Genomic DNA, 13,408 nt, shown 5'->3' with positions numbered 1-13,408 from the left:
CTTTGGGACCAAGGCAAGGGGCCCCACCGCACCCCCAAGCCCTGTAGTAGCTACACGGAGTGTCTGGCACGGGGCCAGACTTCTTGGAAGAAAAGCAGCTTGAGTGCCCACACTCCCTCTACTCCAACCAAAACGAATATGTCCATCATTTCAACCTTTGGATGCACTGCAGTCGGCAGCCGAGAGCCCTTTCTGCCCAGCACATCCCACTCTTGGGCAGGGGATCCTCACGGCCAGGACTAAGACCTGTGAGTGAGGCATACCGTGCACCCACGGGATGTGGGGCTGGCACAGTACCAAGTGTGCCTCAAAGCACTGAAGGAAGTTGACCCAAGCCATAACGTTGCCATCTCTTTGGGGACCAGCTCCTCCCTAGATTGAGCAGATGTTTCTAAGGCTATGGAGACAGGTCTGTCTCAAGAGGGAACCCTTACTGTGGCAAAGGTGACAAGGGAAGGGAAAGATGCCTTTCCTGCCTCTGATATGGCCTCTCTGCATGGTGTCCTCATGAGATGATGGTTATCAGTTAAAATGCTGCAGAAGTGTCACCCATTCCCCCACCCCCGGAAGCCCAGTTGCTGCTGAAGGTTCTTATTGGTTTATAATGGAATGTGAAATAGACCGCATCATGAGCGCTTTGAAAAGCTCCATGTTCTGGGTTTCGAGGACTCTCTTTTATTGTGGAATGACCCCCCAGCCGTCTGATGCATTCATATGTTAGTATGGAATGACGGCGAGAGCAGGTAGCAGGTTAGAAATGCCTTCACTTAGCAACATAAAAAGTGGTGCTGGCCTCTGAAATCTGGGGAGCAATTTTGTGGTTCACAAAATTCAGAAATCTAGGGCCAACGGCCTGGAGAATGTTTCTCTTTCTTGGGGGTGTACATACAACCTGGAGGGGGCCTTTATTTCTGTTTTTCAGGGAGGTATTTTGAATAAAAAAGAACAGACTCTGTTAAAAAGTGAGCTAAAGTAACCAATTGCTTCAGCATTGTTGAGAAGCGTGGTGAATCTGGTGTGACAAAGTCAAGATCTCCTGGAGGAATAAGTGGCTCTATGGAGGGGACATGGAGTGTACTAGAGGGATGAGGGGATGGAGACTTAAGCTCTGCTGGCCCACACTCACACCGGATGACCTTGGATAAGTTTCTTCTGTCTAGGCCCCATTTCCTCAAGTGTAAAGCAAGGACCTGACCAGCCAGTGTCTACATGGACAAGTTGGAACAGCCTGGAACTCCAAGATTCCAACTTCAGGGACTTGCTCTATTAGCAGGCAGCAGCTGCAGGCCCAAGACCCCACAGGCACACAGAAGACAGACACACATTGGCCGAAGCACTACTGACCTCCACCCAGACGCCTCAGATTGGGGCAGAGCTGCTGTCTCAGCTGCTACAAAAGCCAGGCTCACCATCTTAGGCTTATTGTCGGAAGTGAAATAGGCTGACCGGGGGAACAAGGTGACGTTGCACTGCCCCCATCCCCTGCCAAGGCTCAAGCCAGCTTCCAGCTTTGCAACACAGACAGACAAGAGCCCGTCGGGGCCAGGACGGGGTGGGTGGGGGCTCACAGCTGAGTGGTTGGAAGGCAATGGGGAGACCTGGTCGCGTGGCTACAAAGCTTACTCCCATTCTCCTACTCTGCTGGACCTGAGACATTCTTCCCTGGCCACACTGGCTTAGGTGTGCAGTATGGCAAGAGGAATGAGCTAGAGACCTGGCCTCCCACTTCTCCATAGCCCCTCGGGAGTTCCTTAAACATAGAGTTCTTTGGTGCCACATCACCCGGCCCTGTAGGATCATCAGCTCTGGGGGTGGCCCTGGACTCTGCAGTCTTGGAAAATTCCCTGGGACATTCTGCTCCTCACTGATTCCAGTGCCCAGACTGAGTGCACAGATGGCTGGTCACGGGGAGAAATAATTGCTGTAGGTGTTTGTGCCTCAGGTCCGCAAGGATCCACGGTGGCAGAAGGGAGTGAAGTCTGTGAGGTTTCGCAAGGTAGCAGCCTTTGAGTGGGCTGCTGTAGGATGAGTAGGGGCCCCGAGGGGCCACAGTGGGAGATGGAGAGGCCTGGAGCCCAGACAGTGGCCAGCATGGAGGCATAGCGACGCGGGTGAGCAGAGTGCACATCTGGAAAGGGAGCGGGTTTTACAGGGATGCGGGGTATTTGGGGTGACGCTAAGAGTCAGGGGCGTAGGATGGGGACAGAGGCTACATAAGCGATGGCATGGAGAGTGGCGCTGGACGGGCCGAGCTGAGCAAGGGCTGGAGGAGTAGGTAGGAGGCTGGGAGCCTGTGGCCAGAATTGAGGCCGAGGCCTGGGAAAGAGAGCCCCGTGAGTCTCCCAGGGTTGTGCAGGAGCAGCTGGTGAGCATCGGACCCAGAGTGGGGCAGGCACAGGCTGCCAAGGCAGGGCGCTTTTGGGATGAGCCTGTGGCGATGTGTGACAGGCTGGAGGCAGACAGCGGGGAGAGGTGTGGTCTCAGGTCCTGCCCCAGGCCGAGGGACCCACAGTGGGAAGTTGCCTAAATAGACTCTGGAGAAAGGCCAGGCCAGGTGCACAATGGTGTCTTCCCTCTGGTGAGACCCTGAGGCTGGCGGTCTTGGACTGGAGGCGAGTGGTAGGAAGCCCAGAAGGGGCAGGAAGGGACTGGTGTCACCAGGTGGCTATGCTTAGAGGAGGCTTTGGGGGCCCGGGTGGCAGCAGGGAGCCTCAATCCAGGCAGAGAGGCTGGTGGCTGTGCCAGGAGGATGGAGGTGGGGGCAGAGGGTGACTGGATTGGACATGTGCATTTGAGGAAGCAGAACTGAGCTAAGGAGCCAACGAGCCATGTCGACGTACCAGATGTTTAGGGAGACAGGAAGAGGGTCTGGAATAGCTCTGGGGCTCTGGAGCCATTATTCAGAAGCTGGGGGCTTGGAGGAGGTGGGCTCGGGGTGGCAGGGCCTGTGGTCTGGGCTGAGTGCAATGTGTATGCTGTGTGGCATCTTGGTGCAGGTGTGGCACTCCAGGGTTTTTGGCTGGGTGGAGGAGGAGGTGGTGAGTGAGGGGCATTGGAATTGTCCAGGAAGAGACCAGCTTCCATGGGGCCTAGTGGGGCAGGTTGGCAAGGGCTAAAGGAGAAGGTGTAGGAAGCGCACTTCAGGTGACGCAATGGGGCTGAGGGCAGGATCCCCTACAGGTGGGGCAGCTCTCACCCGCTCCTCTTTCCTTCCTTACTAGGTCTGGCTTCCCAGGTCCATGGGATTTTCAACACTTGAGGGCCACAGCAGGGTGGACCGATGTCTCAGCGGGAAGTGGGAGTGCCAGGCAAGCGAGGTTGAGGAGCAGAGAGCGAGGTGGAGAGGGGATAGGAAGCCACCAGTGAGAGCAGGGCTGATGGCACTTCCAGAAGGGTGTTGGGAAGAAGCCTTGAAGCAAGATGGATGGAGGGACAGCCAGACCCCGGGAGCTGGGAGGATGCCTTGCAGACCTTGGCAAGAACCTCTGGGACGCTGAGGGCATAGGCTAGGCTGCGATGGGATCACGAGCAAGTGTGTAGGAAAAACATGGAGGGACAGCAAGTATGGAACATTCTGGCAAGAAGCCTGGCCAAGAAGAGTCGGGGGCAGAAAGCAGGGCTGGCTCTGGCAGGCAGGCTCTCCTGAATCTTTGGCAAGTGCCCGTGGCTGGGTGACTTTATAGAGGACTGCAGCTCTGATATTTGGAGAGTGAGGACCGACTTTGTAGCCAGAGTCCACTTCCCAAAAGTCGTCTTTTCACAGAATTCACAACATAACCCAATAAACAATGAGCTCACCAAGAGCTACTTGAAATGGGCATCATCTAGCTTATCTCCAGAATGTCACTTTCCTGTGACCTGGGGAAGTTCCCACCAAATAAGGAGAGGCCTAGCAGCTCCACAGAGACCCCAGAGAGACAACCCACTACAGGGAGGGCCACCTGGGCTCTGAGGGGACTGACGGGGACAAGCCATCTCAGTGCCACCATTGCTGGCGGGCATGTTCGGGGATGGCATATGGACACTAGCAACTGCACTTGTGATGGTGGCTGCAAGACCCAAGGGTTTCCCTGTCAGTCTCGGGCTCACCTCTCCCATGCTCTGCCTCTTCCTTGCTTTCACCCCCTCAAGGCAAAAAAGGCTAGACTAGCCAAGTGGCATGGCAGCTTACCTGAGTCTGGATCCGGTTGAGGCCCCGGAACCAGAGGATCTGGCCTCTGCGGAGCTCCCGCTCGGCGTGGTCAATCTCTTCCTCCCCCTCGGCCAGCTCCTCGTCGGTCATCTCATCCTTCCCCGGCCCGTGCCCTGCCTCCTTCAGGCACTTGAGCTGGCTGGTGGGAATGGTGGCAATGACCTAGGGGGTCAGAGGTGAGGGGCAGCAGGTAGAGGTGCCATTAGAGCAAGGCTGAGCCTTTCAGGGTGGGAGCTCTGCTGGGGCCCAGAAGGGACTCAGACTGCTCCCCTCCCTCTGACACTAGCTGAGGCCAGCGTCTCCATCTCCCCATCCCCCCCGCCGCAGAACTGGACACCCTTTCATTGTTTCTGAGGCTGCATGCTGGGGCCACTTTTGGTGCCAAATGCCACTCTCCAGAGGGCAATCCAGCCTTTTTCTTCTGGAGGGCATTGTTTTCCATGTTTAATAAAAAACAGCAGACCCAGAGCAGTCCCTGGGGAGTTGGGTGTGCAGCTTTTCCCAGAGAGGGGGCAGTGATGTGGCTGGAGCCCAGGGCCCCGGGCGGGGGGCCTGCAGTCCCCCAGTGTGCATGCCTGTGGTTCCTCTGTACTCTCTCCCAGCCAGCTAGAGGGCCAGAGGGGCGGCCAATGCAACCTTCCCTCATAGTGTGGGCATTAAGGTAGGGGTCCCTGGCCCCCAGGCCGCAGACCGGTACCCCAGTCAGTGGTCTGTTAGGAACTGGGCTGCACAGCAGGGGGTGAGTGGTAGGCAAGTGAGTGAAGCTTCATCTGTATCTGCAGCCGCTCCCCAGCGCCAGCATCACCGCCTCAGCTCCGCCTCAGATCATCAGACATTAGATTCTCATAGGAGCACCGATCCCTGGTGCCCAAAAGGTTGGGGACTGCTGCATTAAGGGATTCACCTTACCAGAGGGAGCTGTGGCCTTGGCCCGCATCTCCTGGGAGGGAACCTCTGGGCCCCTGGCACATCCTGCCTAATGAGACGGTCTTGGTTTGCCTGGGCTGTGGGCTCTGCCATGCAGTCTATGCTGACAGTGCTTTCTGGTGGGAGCTTGGGCCGCACACTTCCAGGAACTAGACACTGAGGGTCTAGGGTCAGCCACGTGGGTGCTCCAGGCCTACACGATGGACCCCTAGTAAAGTCTCTGGACACCACTGCTCAGGGGGCTTCCCCGGTGGCATCACTCCGTGAGTGTTGTCACACACCGTTGCTGGGAGAAACTATGCTGTCCACATGACTCTGCTGGCAGGGGACCTGGAAGCTCTCGCCTGGTCTCTCCTGGGCCCGGCCTATGTATGCTTGATCTTGGACTTCCGGCCTTTAGAGCTATGAGAGAATAATCTGTGCTGTTTAGGCTGCCCAGGCTGTGGCATCCGTGGTGGCGGGCTGAGGTGAGTAAGATGTGGAACAAAGTGGACCCTGGACTCAGCATCCTACGCCAGTGTTCTAGACCTCCTGAGAAATGCTTTCAGAGGCCAGACCAGCCCCTTCTGTGCTCCGAGCAGCCCTAGCACCCAGCCTCTTTCTTCCTGCTTTAGTCCCCAGGTGATGTGAACTCCCCTGGGCAGCTCACAGAGCTCGAGGTGTTGGAGTTTCCCTTTTCATCAGCTCAAAGCATTTCCTTATTCCCTTTCAGATTTTCTCTTTGCCCCTTGGAAAATTTAACAGGGTATTTTTTTATTTTCAAATATGTGGAGATTTTCCAAGGTACCCAGTTGTGAGAGATGATTTTTGGGTCCTTTCATAAAAAGGTGGTTTTGTCGGGGCCCTGTGACACCCGAGCCATGGTCCTTTGCCTTTTTTCTGCTAATACTGTCACTTCTGGCCTTGCACCTGGGTTGTGGCATGCCCCAGGTCTGAGCACGGCCGCGTGGTGCCACCCACCTGAACATGCTGCATGCTTTCCCAGGCATGAGTTGTGTGGCTCCGGGGCAGGGAGCCAGGGCAGGGTTCCCTGGGCTGCCCATGATGCCCCAGCTTCGTGCCTGTCACCGGTGCTGTTGGAGAGCAGATGGGAAGGGGACAGGGCTGGGAAAGCTGACAAGGCAGACACTCACCTGTCCCCAGACCAGCTCCCCAACGCCAACAAATAGGCACCAGAGCCACTGCTCCGTGGACAGGGGGGAGCAGCTGAAGGGCTTTCCACCAAACTGGACGATGACAATCTGCAGGAGAGGGGTGGGAAGAGGTGGGTCCAGCCGTCACAGCTACTGATGCCATGCTACTCCTCCAGCATTCGGGGCCCACCCTGCCCTCCAGGCTGGCCCTGCCACCCTGCTCACAGACTCAGATGGGCTGTTGGTTCCTCCAGGCAGATGGGCCTCTTGCTGGGGCTCAGTGAATTAGCCATATTCCAAGTTCCGTAAACCTGATACTTTAACATGTACTCTGCAGGCATATGCTGCACATGCCTCGTTTTGGACGCCCTGGTGACACACCTGAGTCACCTTGCCTGGGCCTCTTGCTCCCTCACTGTTGCCTCTGTGAGAAGAAGCCTGTACTCAGAGGTGAGCATTTTAAATACAGACCAACTACCTTCTGGGTTACTGGGCTCTCACACTCCACATCACTGTCCGTTGCCCTAATTACCCGGGGCCACGTTCCAGACAACCAGGGATAGCCCTCTGCCCCAGCACCCCGAAACCACTCACACTAGCGAGTCCTCAGGCTGCTTACCTCACCTCATGGTTCTTCCCCCCAAAACTGAAGTAAAGGCTCTTTCTTGCCCACGGTTCCCTGTTCTCCCTCAGCCTCCTGACTGATCCAAGTGCTTCCTCGGGTGGTCCCCCACAGTGTGGCAGGCCCCCTCCTCTGAGAACTCTGAGGAACAAAGTATTCTGGCTCGTGAGACTCACTATACCTGATGTTTTCTATTACTATGCTGTGTTCAAACGTTTGGCCCTTCCCGAGAGCTGACCGACCAGCCTGTCCACAGCACTGTGGCAGGCGGAGGACTGTGGGTCAGCACTGGGGACAGTGTATCTCCAATGGAAACTTCTGGAGTTATGGTTGCCTCCCACCAAGGAATCAAGCGCTAGCAATGGCGGCGACAGACCTGTGAGAAGGTCAGTTCTGAGGAAGGCCCACTGAGCCCCGTTGGACCCCAGCAGATGGACCCAGGGTGAGGCCCGCAGTGATGTGCACAGAGGCCAGTAGCGGGGGCACATGATTCCCCGCTGCCCCACCTTTTCCACGAGTGTAGCCGCCCCTCCTACCTGAATCGCAAAGGTGCCCAGGACGATGGTGCAGAAGATGGGGTTGCCGAAGATGCCGTGGAAGACATTGCGTTCGCCGTGGACCTTGCGGGCGTTGACCTCGTTGAAGAGCTGCATCATGACGAACGTGTTGAAGATGATGGTGTAGTGCTCCGAGGGCGGCGAGTGCAGAGGCGCGTTCCTCCCGCTGTCGATGTCGAAGAAGAGTTCCCCTACGAGCCAGATGCAGCGACACCACTGTCAGGAGAGCGGAAGGAGTGCCCCACCCCATGGGGTGGCAGTCGAGGCTGAGGTCTGGGCCTCGGAGGTGGGGGTCTGGCACTGAGACCAAGGGCACGAATAAAGAAGACAGACCCATGCTGCTCCCAAGAAATCAAAGAAAGACCCCCTAGAAGTTTCCCAGATACTGACATTTGGGGTCCCCCCACATGACTCCTGTACACTGAGCTTTGAATCTGCTGCCAGGAATGTGTGCTGAAGGCGGAGCCTCACTAGGCTCTGGAGGACAGTCATGGTGACCCAGGCCAGCACACCATCCAGGATCGGCAGACACACAGAGAGCGCCCCAGTAGAAAGGAGAGAGAACACAAACGGACAAACCAACAAACCCGCCCCTGACATAAACAAAGGAATCTGCTGAATGGATCCTGCCAGATACGGAAGACAACTCCGAAGATGACAGAACAGCTGCCACTGGTGCCAGGCTTCCAAGAAGCAGCCGGTGTGCTTGAGCTACTGTCCCCGACCTTTTTGGCCCCAGGGACCGGGGCTCCTATGAGAATCTAACGCCTGATGATCTGAGGCGGAGCTGAGGCGGTGATGCTGGCGCTGGGGAGCGGCTGCAGATACACATGAAGCTTCACTCACTTGCCCACCGCTCACCTCCTGCTGTGCGGCCCAGTTCCTCACAGGCCACAGACTGATACCAGTACCAGTCCACAGATAGAGAATTGGGGACCCCTCTGTTAGACATCTCAGTGCCTTCCATGTCTGGGCCACAAGCGTGGCCACTAGCTGGGGGCCCCATGGTTTTTGTCCTGAGTGACCTCAGAGCAGACTCTCCCCGCCAGTATCTCCTTCTGCTGTCCACACTCTGCCCTCTGCCTTCTCTCCGCTTCCCTGCTCTCCCCCTTCTTCCTTCCTGACTCTCTCTTCCCCCTCCTTCCCCTCCCCTTCCCCCCTCCATTTCCCTTTCTGCTCTCTCTCCTCCTCCCTATACTTCCTCTCCTTCCTTCTCTCCCTCTTCTCCCTTTCTCTCTTCCTCTTCTCTTTCCTCCCCTCCTCTCTCCTTCTCTTTCTCTGCTTCCCCTCCTCTATCTCCTCCTTCTCCCCGCTCCTCCCTCTTCTTCTCTCTCCTTCTCTCCCCTGTGGCCTGGTCCTTTGCCTCCCACAACGTCCAGCAGGGCGCTCTGGTCATTGTCCCCTGGAGAAATAGTCGTGGGGTGAGTGGACAGGTGGGTGAGTGAGCTGGGTCTCAGTGTTTCATGAGACATGCCACGTGCTCTAAGGAGCAGTGGACAGTTTCTCGGCTGCTCAGGGGCTGTGATGCCTGGGTGGGGCGCACGCACAGAGGGACAGCAGGGAGTGAGCGCCCAGGCGTTCTCACTGGAAATTGGGGCTCCGGGTGGTCATCTGTGCCTTCTACCACCAGAAGGAGTCAGAGCCTGCGGGGCTGGTCACAGTGCAATGTGCCCCAGGGCGGACCTACCCACGAAGAGCAGTGTGAAGATGATGGTGAGCTGGTAGACCGCATGGCCCAGGATGTTCTTCATCATGGTTCGAGATATCAGGGGCTTGTCCCGGCCATATGGCTTCCGCAGCAGCAGTGACTCAGTGGGCGGCTCCGTCGCCAGGGCCAGAGAGGCAAACGTGTCCATGATCAAGTTCACCCATAACATCTGCACGGCTTTGAGAGGAGAGTCCTGTGGAAAAGATGCAGTCACTCCAATGTGGGGCTGTAAACCCTACCAGCCCCCGACTCCGGAGAAGAAACTCAGCTTGGAGTCAACATCACTGGGTTTCATTCCAGAGAAAACGCGACAAATCCAACCTCGCCATAAAACGTGACATCCCTATGTTTTCTTAAGGTCAGCAGACAGTTTTCACTGGGCTTTTCGATTCCTGCTCTTAAAATGTTGCCAGTCTCCTTTCTTCTCTCACCTGGTGGCAGCGATCTAGAAGGTGTGGTCCAAATTGTTAGTAGGAGGTTGAAAACCCCCATCAGTTGCCTCAGACTGTGAAAGAGATGGGTGGTCTCCTGGTCTCCCACGGCCAAGGGGGAGGAAGAGGCCCAAGCTGCATCAGACCTTCCTTCTCCTCATCGCCTCTGAGTTGTTGGTTAAAAACCAGACTCACAGAAGCCGGACATCAAGGACCACGTACTATATGATTCCATTCCTATGAAACTTCCAGAACTGACGGATCCACAGAGACAGAAAGCAGATGAATGGGTACCAGGGTCTGGGGAAGGGGAGAGTGGGGATTGCTAGGGGTGATGAAAAACTTCTGGAATGAGATAGTGATGATTGCGTAACATCACAAATGCACTACCGTCCACTGAATTGTACACTTTAAAATGGTTAAAATAGTTATTATGGTACAATTTATATTATGGGAATTTTTTCTCAATAAAAAAACCTTTGAAAAGAAGACAAATTCTGGACAGTCACTAATGGGGAGAATTGGACTATTGAGAAGGAGAAGAGGCTCCTTCAAAGGTTAAATATAGAGCTCCCAGCAGAATCACCACTTCCACTCATAGAACTAGACCCAGGAGAAGTGAAAACGTCGATCCACGCAAAGCAGCGTTATTCGCAGCAGCCAAAAGGTGCACACAGTCCAAATGCCCACGGTTAGAGGAACGGAGACATGTGTTCTGTAGCCATATGCGATGGAACATTATTTCTCCATCAAAAAGAATGAAGTATCAATCCATGCTAGAACGCGGACCTCAGAAACATTGTGCTAAGTGAAAAGAGCCAAATACAAAACCCATATATTATGTAATCCTATTTATATGAAATGTCTAGAATAGGCAATTCCGTAGAGACAGGAAGTGGATTGGTGGGTGCAGAGGTGGGGGGAGGGGGAATGGGAAGTGACTACGAATGGGGATGGGGTTTCCTTTTGGGGCGATGGAAATGTTCTGGAGCTAGATAGGTGATAATTGCGCAACGAACACCGTGAATGTACTGAGTGACACGGAACCGTACACTGTCAAATGGTAATTTTTTGGTACGTGAATTTTATCTCAATAAAAACATATCTGCAGCAAAGAAAACACTTGTCACTCCCAACTGGGCCCTCAGGCGGGAGCTTTCAGCCTGCGCACCTGCCAGAGGCTTCCTCTCTGCACTGGGGTCGGACATACGGGGAAGGCAGGGTCTGGGAAACTGGCTGCCTCCTGCAGGCCCCGTGGGTTGCGGGAAGGAAAACCCAGGGTCTTCCTTGGGCAAAGTGGTCCCCGGTGCCCACCTGAGTAATGCAGGCGCCTGTGAAGGCCACGATCACGGCCACCACATTGACCGTCAGCTGGAATTGCAGGAACTTGGAGATGCTGTCATAGACATTGCGGCCCCACATGACCGCCTTGACAATGCTGGTGAAGTTGTCATCAGTCAGGATGATGTCCGAGGCCTCCTTGGCTACATCAGTCCCTGCGATGCCCTGGGGGGGGGCACACACACAGTATCCATGGGCCCCTTCCCAACCTCCCATCAACCACCCATCCCATCTGGGCTGATTCCCTGCCTTTCATTACAAAAGGGGCTCCCCACCAGCTGGAAGCAATTATCATTTCATCCAATACATCCTTGTACTAGGAAGGGGAGGTTGTCGCGTGGCTTTGCTCATAAACAAAGAGGGTGCCACCGCCATGTGGCCACCATTGGGTCTTCTGTCCACTGTGAACTCGCTAGAGCAGCTGCATAACGAGCTGCTGAGTCCTGGACGGGGACATCTTTGGCAGAGCAAGTACATGTTCTCCTGGCGCACACAGGGATGTTTGGAAAAGGACTCCAGTTCTTGTTGCTCAAAGGCTCTGATGCAGGGACAGCTTGGTTCTCGCAGTGCCCAGGGGCTAGGGCTTAGTCCTTCTCTGGGTCTTGGGTTCTGGGAAGGACTGGCCCATGCCCCGGTGCCTGCCCATGGTGGGCGGAGTAAAGGGCACTCCTTCTCAGTAGGGTGGGGAGAGGGACTTGCTGGGTTTCTGCCTTCAGCAGCCAAGCACAGCTCCTTGCAGGAGGCCGTGATGCCAGGGCTAGCTACCTGAGCTAGTGACTTCCACCCTTTCATCTTGCTCGGCAGGGTCAGGGTTTTACAGAAAGAACTAGCTCCACATAAGCAACAGCAGAGAAGTGCAGAAGAAAAGCTTGTTTGGGGACTCTGCTGCTCACGCTTGGGGCAGAGGTCCACTGAGACAGGGCTAGGAATGGGTAAGGTAGGTGCACCACTGACAAGCCCCCTCCCAGCCCCTCGGTAGTGAGGCCGGTCCCCACTACCGAGCATCATCACACCAAAATACGTTTAACCTAATGACGCATGTGTCCCTTAACTGGCAGAGCCCGTAGAGGCCCAATCGCCCAAGATATGAGAGAAACTTCTGGCACTCTGCAACCCGCCTTAACACTCACTCCCAGCTTCTTGCACAAAGGTAATGTCCTTGAAACACAAGGCCCTGCCTGGTGTGGTGAGGCAGGCTGGCACTGGGCGGCTTACCATGGCGAAGCCCACGTCTGCCTTTTTGAGGGCTGGCCCGTCGTTGGTGCCATCCCCGGTCACGGCCACCACCTGCCGCTGCTCACCGGTGGTACTGTCAATGATCCCTGGAACATAGAATGGGGCCTTGTGTGACCAGCCCTGGAACTTTTGTAAGAAAACCTTTTGAGGTTTCGACTGTTCCTATGGCCCCCAATCCTCTGTGCTCCCTGTCATCTTCAAGATCAAGTTCCTGTGCCTTGACTGGGAGCCCCATCCCCATCCTCCCTGCAGGCCCATCACCCAGTGAGATGATGCAGGGTGGCATGAGTTGGTAGAAGGGAAGGGCCCAGCATTGTGTGACTTGGATAAATGCCTCCCTCTCCTGGGCCTCAGTTTCTCCATCTGTTATGATGAGAGGCCAGGCTAAACTGGCATCTCCCTTTCCAGAGAAATGGAAGGGTGAGCTTCGCCATGTCAGTCCTTTGAAGGGGTCTCAATTATTACCTCTATTTTCCCAATGAATAAACAGGTTCAGGGCGGGCCAGTGACTTCCTCTGAGACACAAGCCAACTCTCTAGCAGTGAAGGGTCTAGAGCTGAGGACCCCACTTCTTGGTCACGCCCTGGAGACCCATTCGGGAGCTTGGCTTTGGGTGTATGGGACCAGAAAACATGCTGGGGTGATGGCTACACCCAGGGAATGTTATGTTCCCTCTGGAAAAGGTAAGGGCAGGGGCGGGGATGAGCAGGAGTGAATTCACTCTATTACCTTTGACCAGAGTGTGCTTGTCTGTGGGAGACGATCGGGCGAGGACTCTCAGCTTGGGCCACACCTTGTCCAGACGCTCCTGTTCTATCTGGGAGGGGGAAGCACATAGCAGCTGCAGGGCCTGGGTGGGCAGGCAGGCAGGGCTGAGCAGAGTGGGGGTGAGTATGGACAACTGGCTAGAACCTTGGACAAAGCCAGGCAGCCCGCTGTGGGAGGGCAGATGGGCTGGGCCTACCTCGCCTTTCTCATTGCGGATCCTCCGGTTGAACTCCTTCCCCTCCAGGCACAGGAAGTCCTCCCCAGGCTGGATGATGCCACACTTGGCCGCGATAGCCCGAGCTGTGTTGATGTTGTCCCCGGTCACCATGCGGACTGTAATGCCAGCACGCTGGCATTTTCTGATAGCTTCAGGGACCTGGAAAAGACAATAGAGGTGGGCCATCAAAGCAAGACATAGTTGTGTCTAGGCTGTACCTTTTCCTCCATCCAAATGTGTAGCACCCCCACCATCCCCGTGGTACTGAGGAAGGGC

The 13,408-nt window shown here is 55.6% G+C and overlaps 1 protein-coding gene across 1 annotated transcript in view; it reads right to left on the bottom strand.

The window, feature by feature from the left end:
• Nucleotides 1-13,408, bottom strand: part of ATP2B3 (ATPase plasma membrane Ca2+ transporting 3) — a 46,693-nt gene that overhangs the window by 11,224 nt on the left and 22,061 nt on the right. Inside the window, exons 15-20 of the mRNA XM_023520648.1 lie at nt 12,127-12,233; nt 10,885-11,076; nt 9,119-9,332; nt 7,411-7,622; nt 6,253-6,360; nt 4,172-4,354 (exon numbers count right to left, since the gene is read on the bottom strand). Coding sequence (XP_023376416.1) covers nt 4,172-4,354; nt 6,253-6,360; nt 7,411-7,622; nt 9,119-9,332; nt 10,885-11,076; nt 12,127-12,233 — 1,016 coding nt within the window. The remainder of the gene's footprint in view (nt 1-4,171; nt 4,355-6,252; nt 6,361-7,410; nt 7,623-9,118; nt 9,333-10,884; nt 11,077-12,126; nt 12,234-13,408) is intronic.

This window comes from Pteropus vampyrus, unplaced genomic scaffold (assembly GCF_000151845.1).
Source record: "Pteropus vampyrus isolate Shadow unplaced genomic scaffold, Pvam_2.0 Scaffold275, whole genome shotgun sequence".
NCBI lineage: Eukaryota > Metazoa > Chordata > Mammalia > Chiroptera > Pteropodidae > Pteropus > Pteropus vampyrus.
The sequence above is the reverse complement of the archived record's forward strand: the minus strand, read 5'-3'. Positions and strand labels throughout refer to the sequence as shown.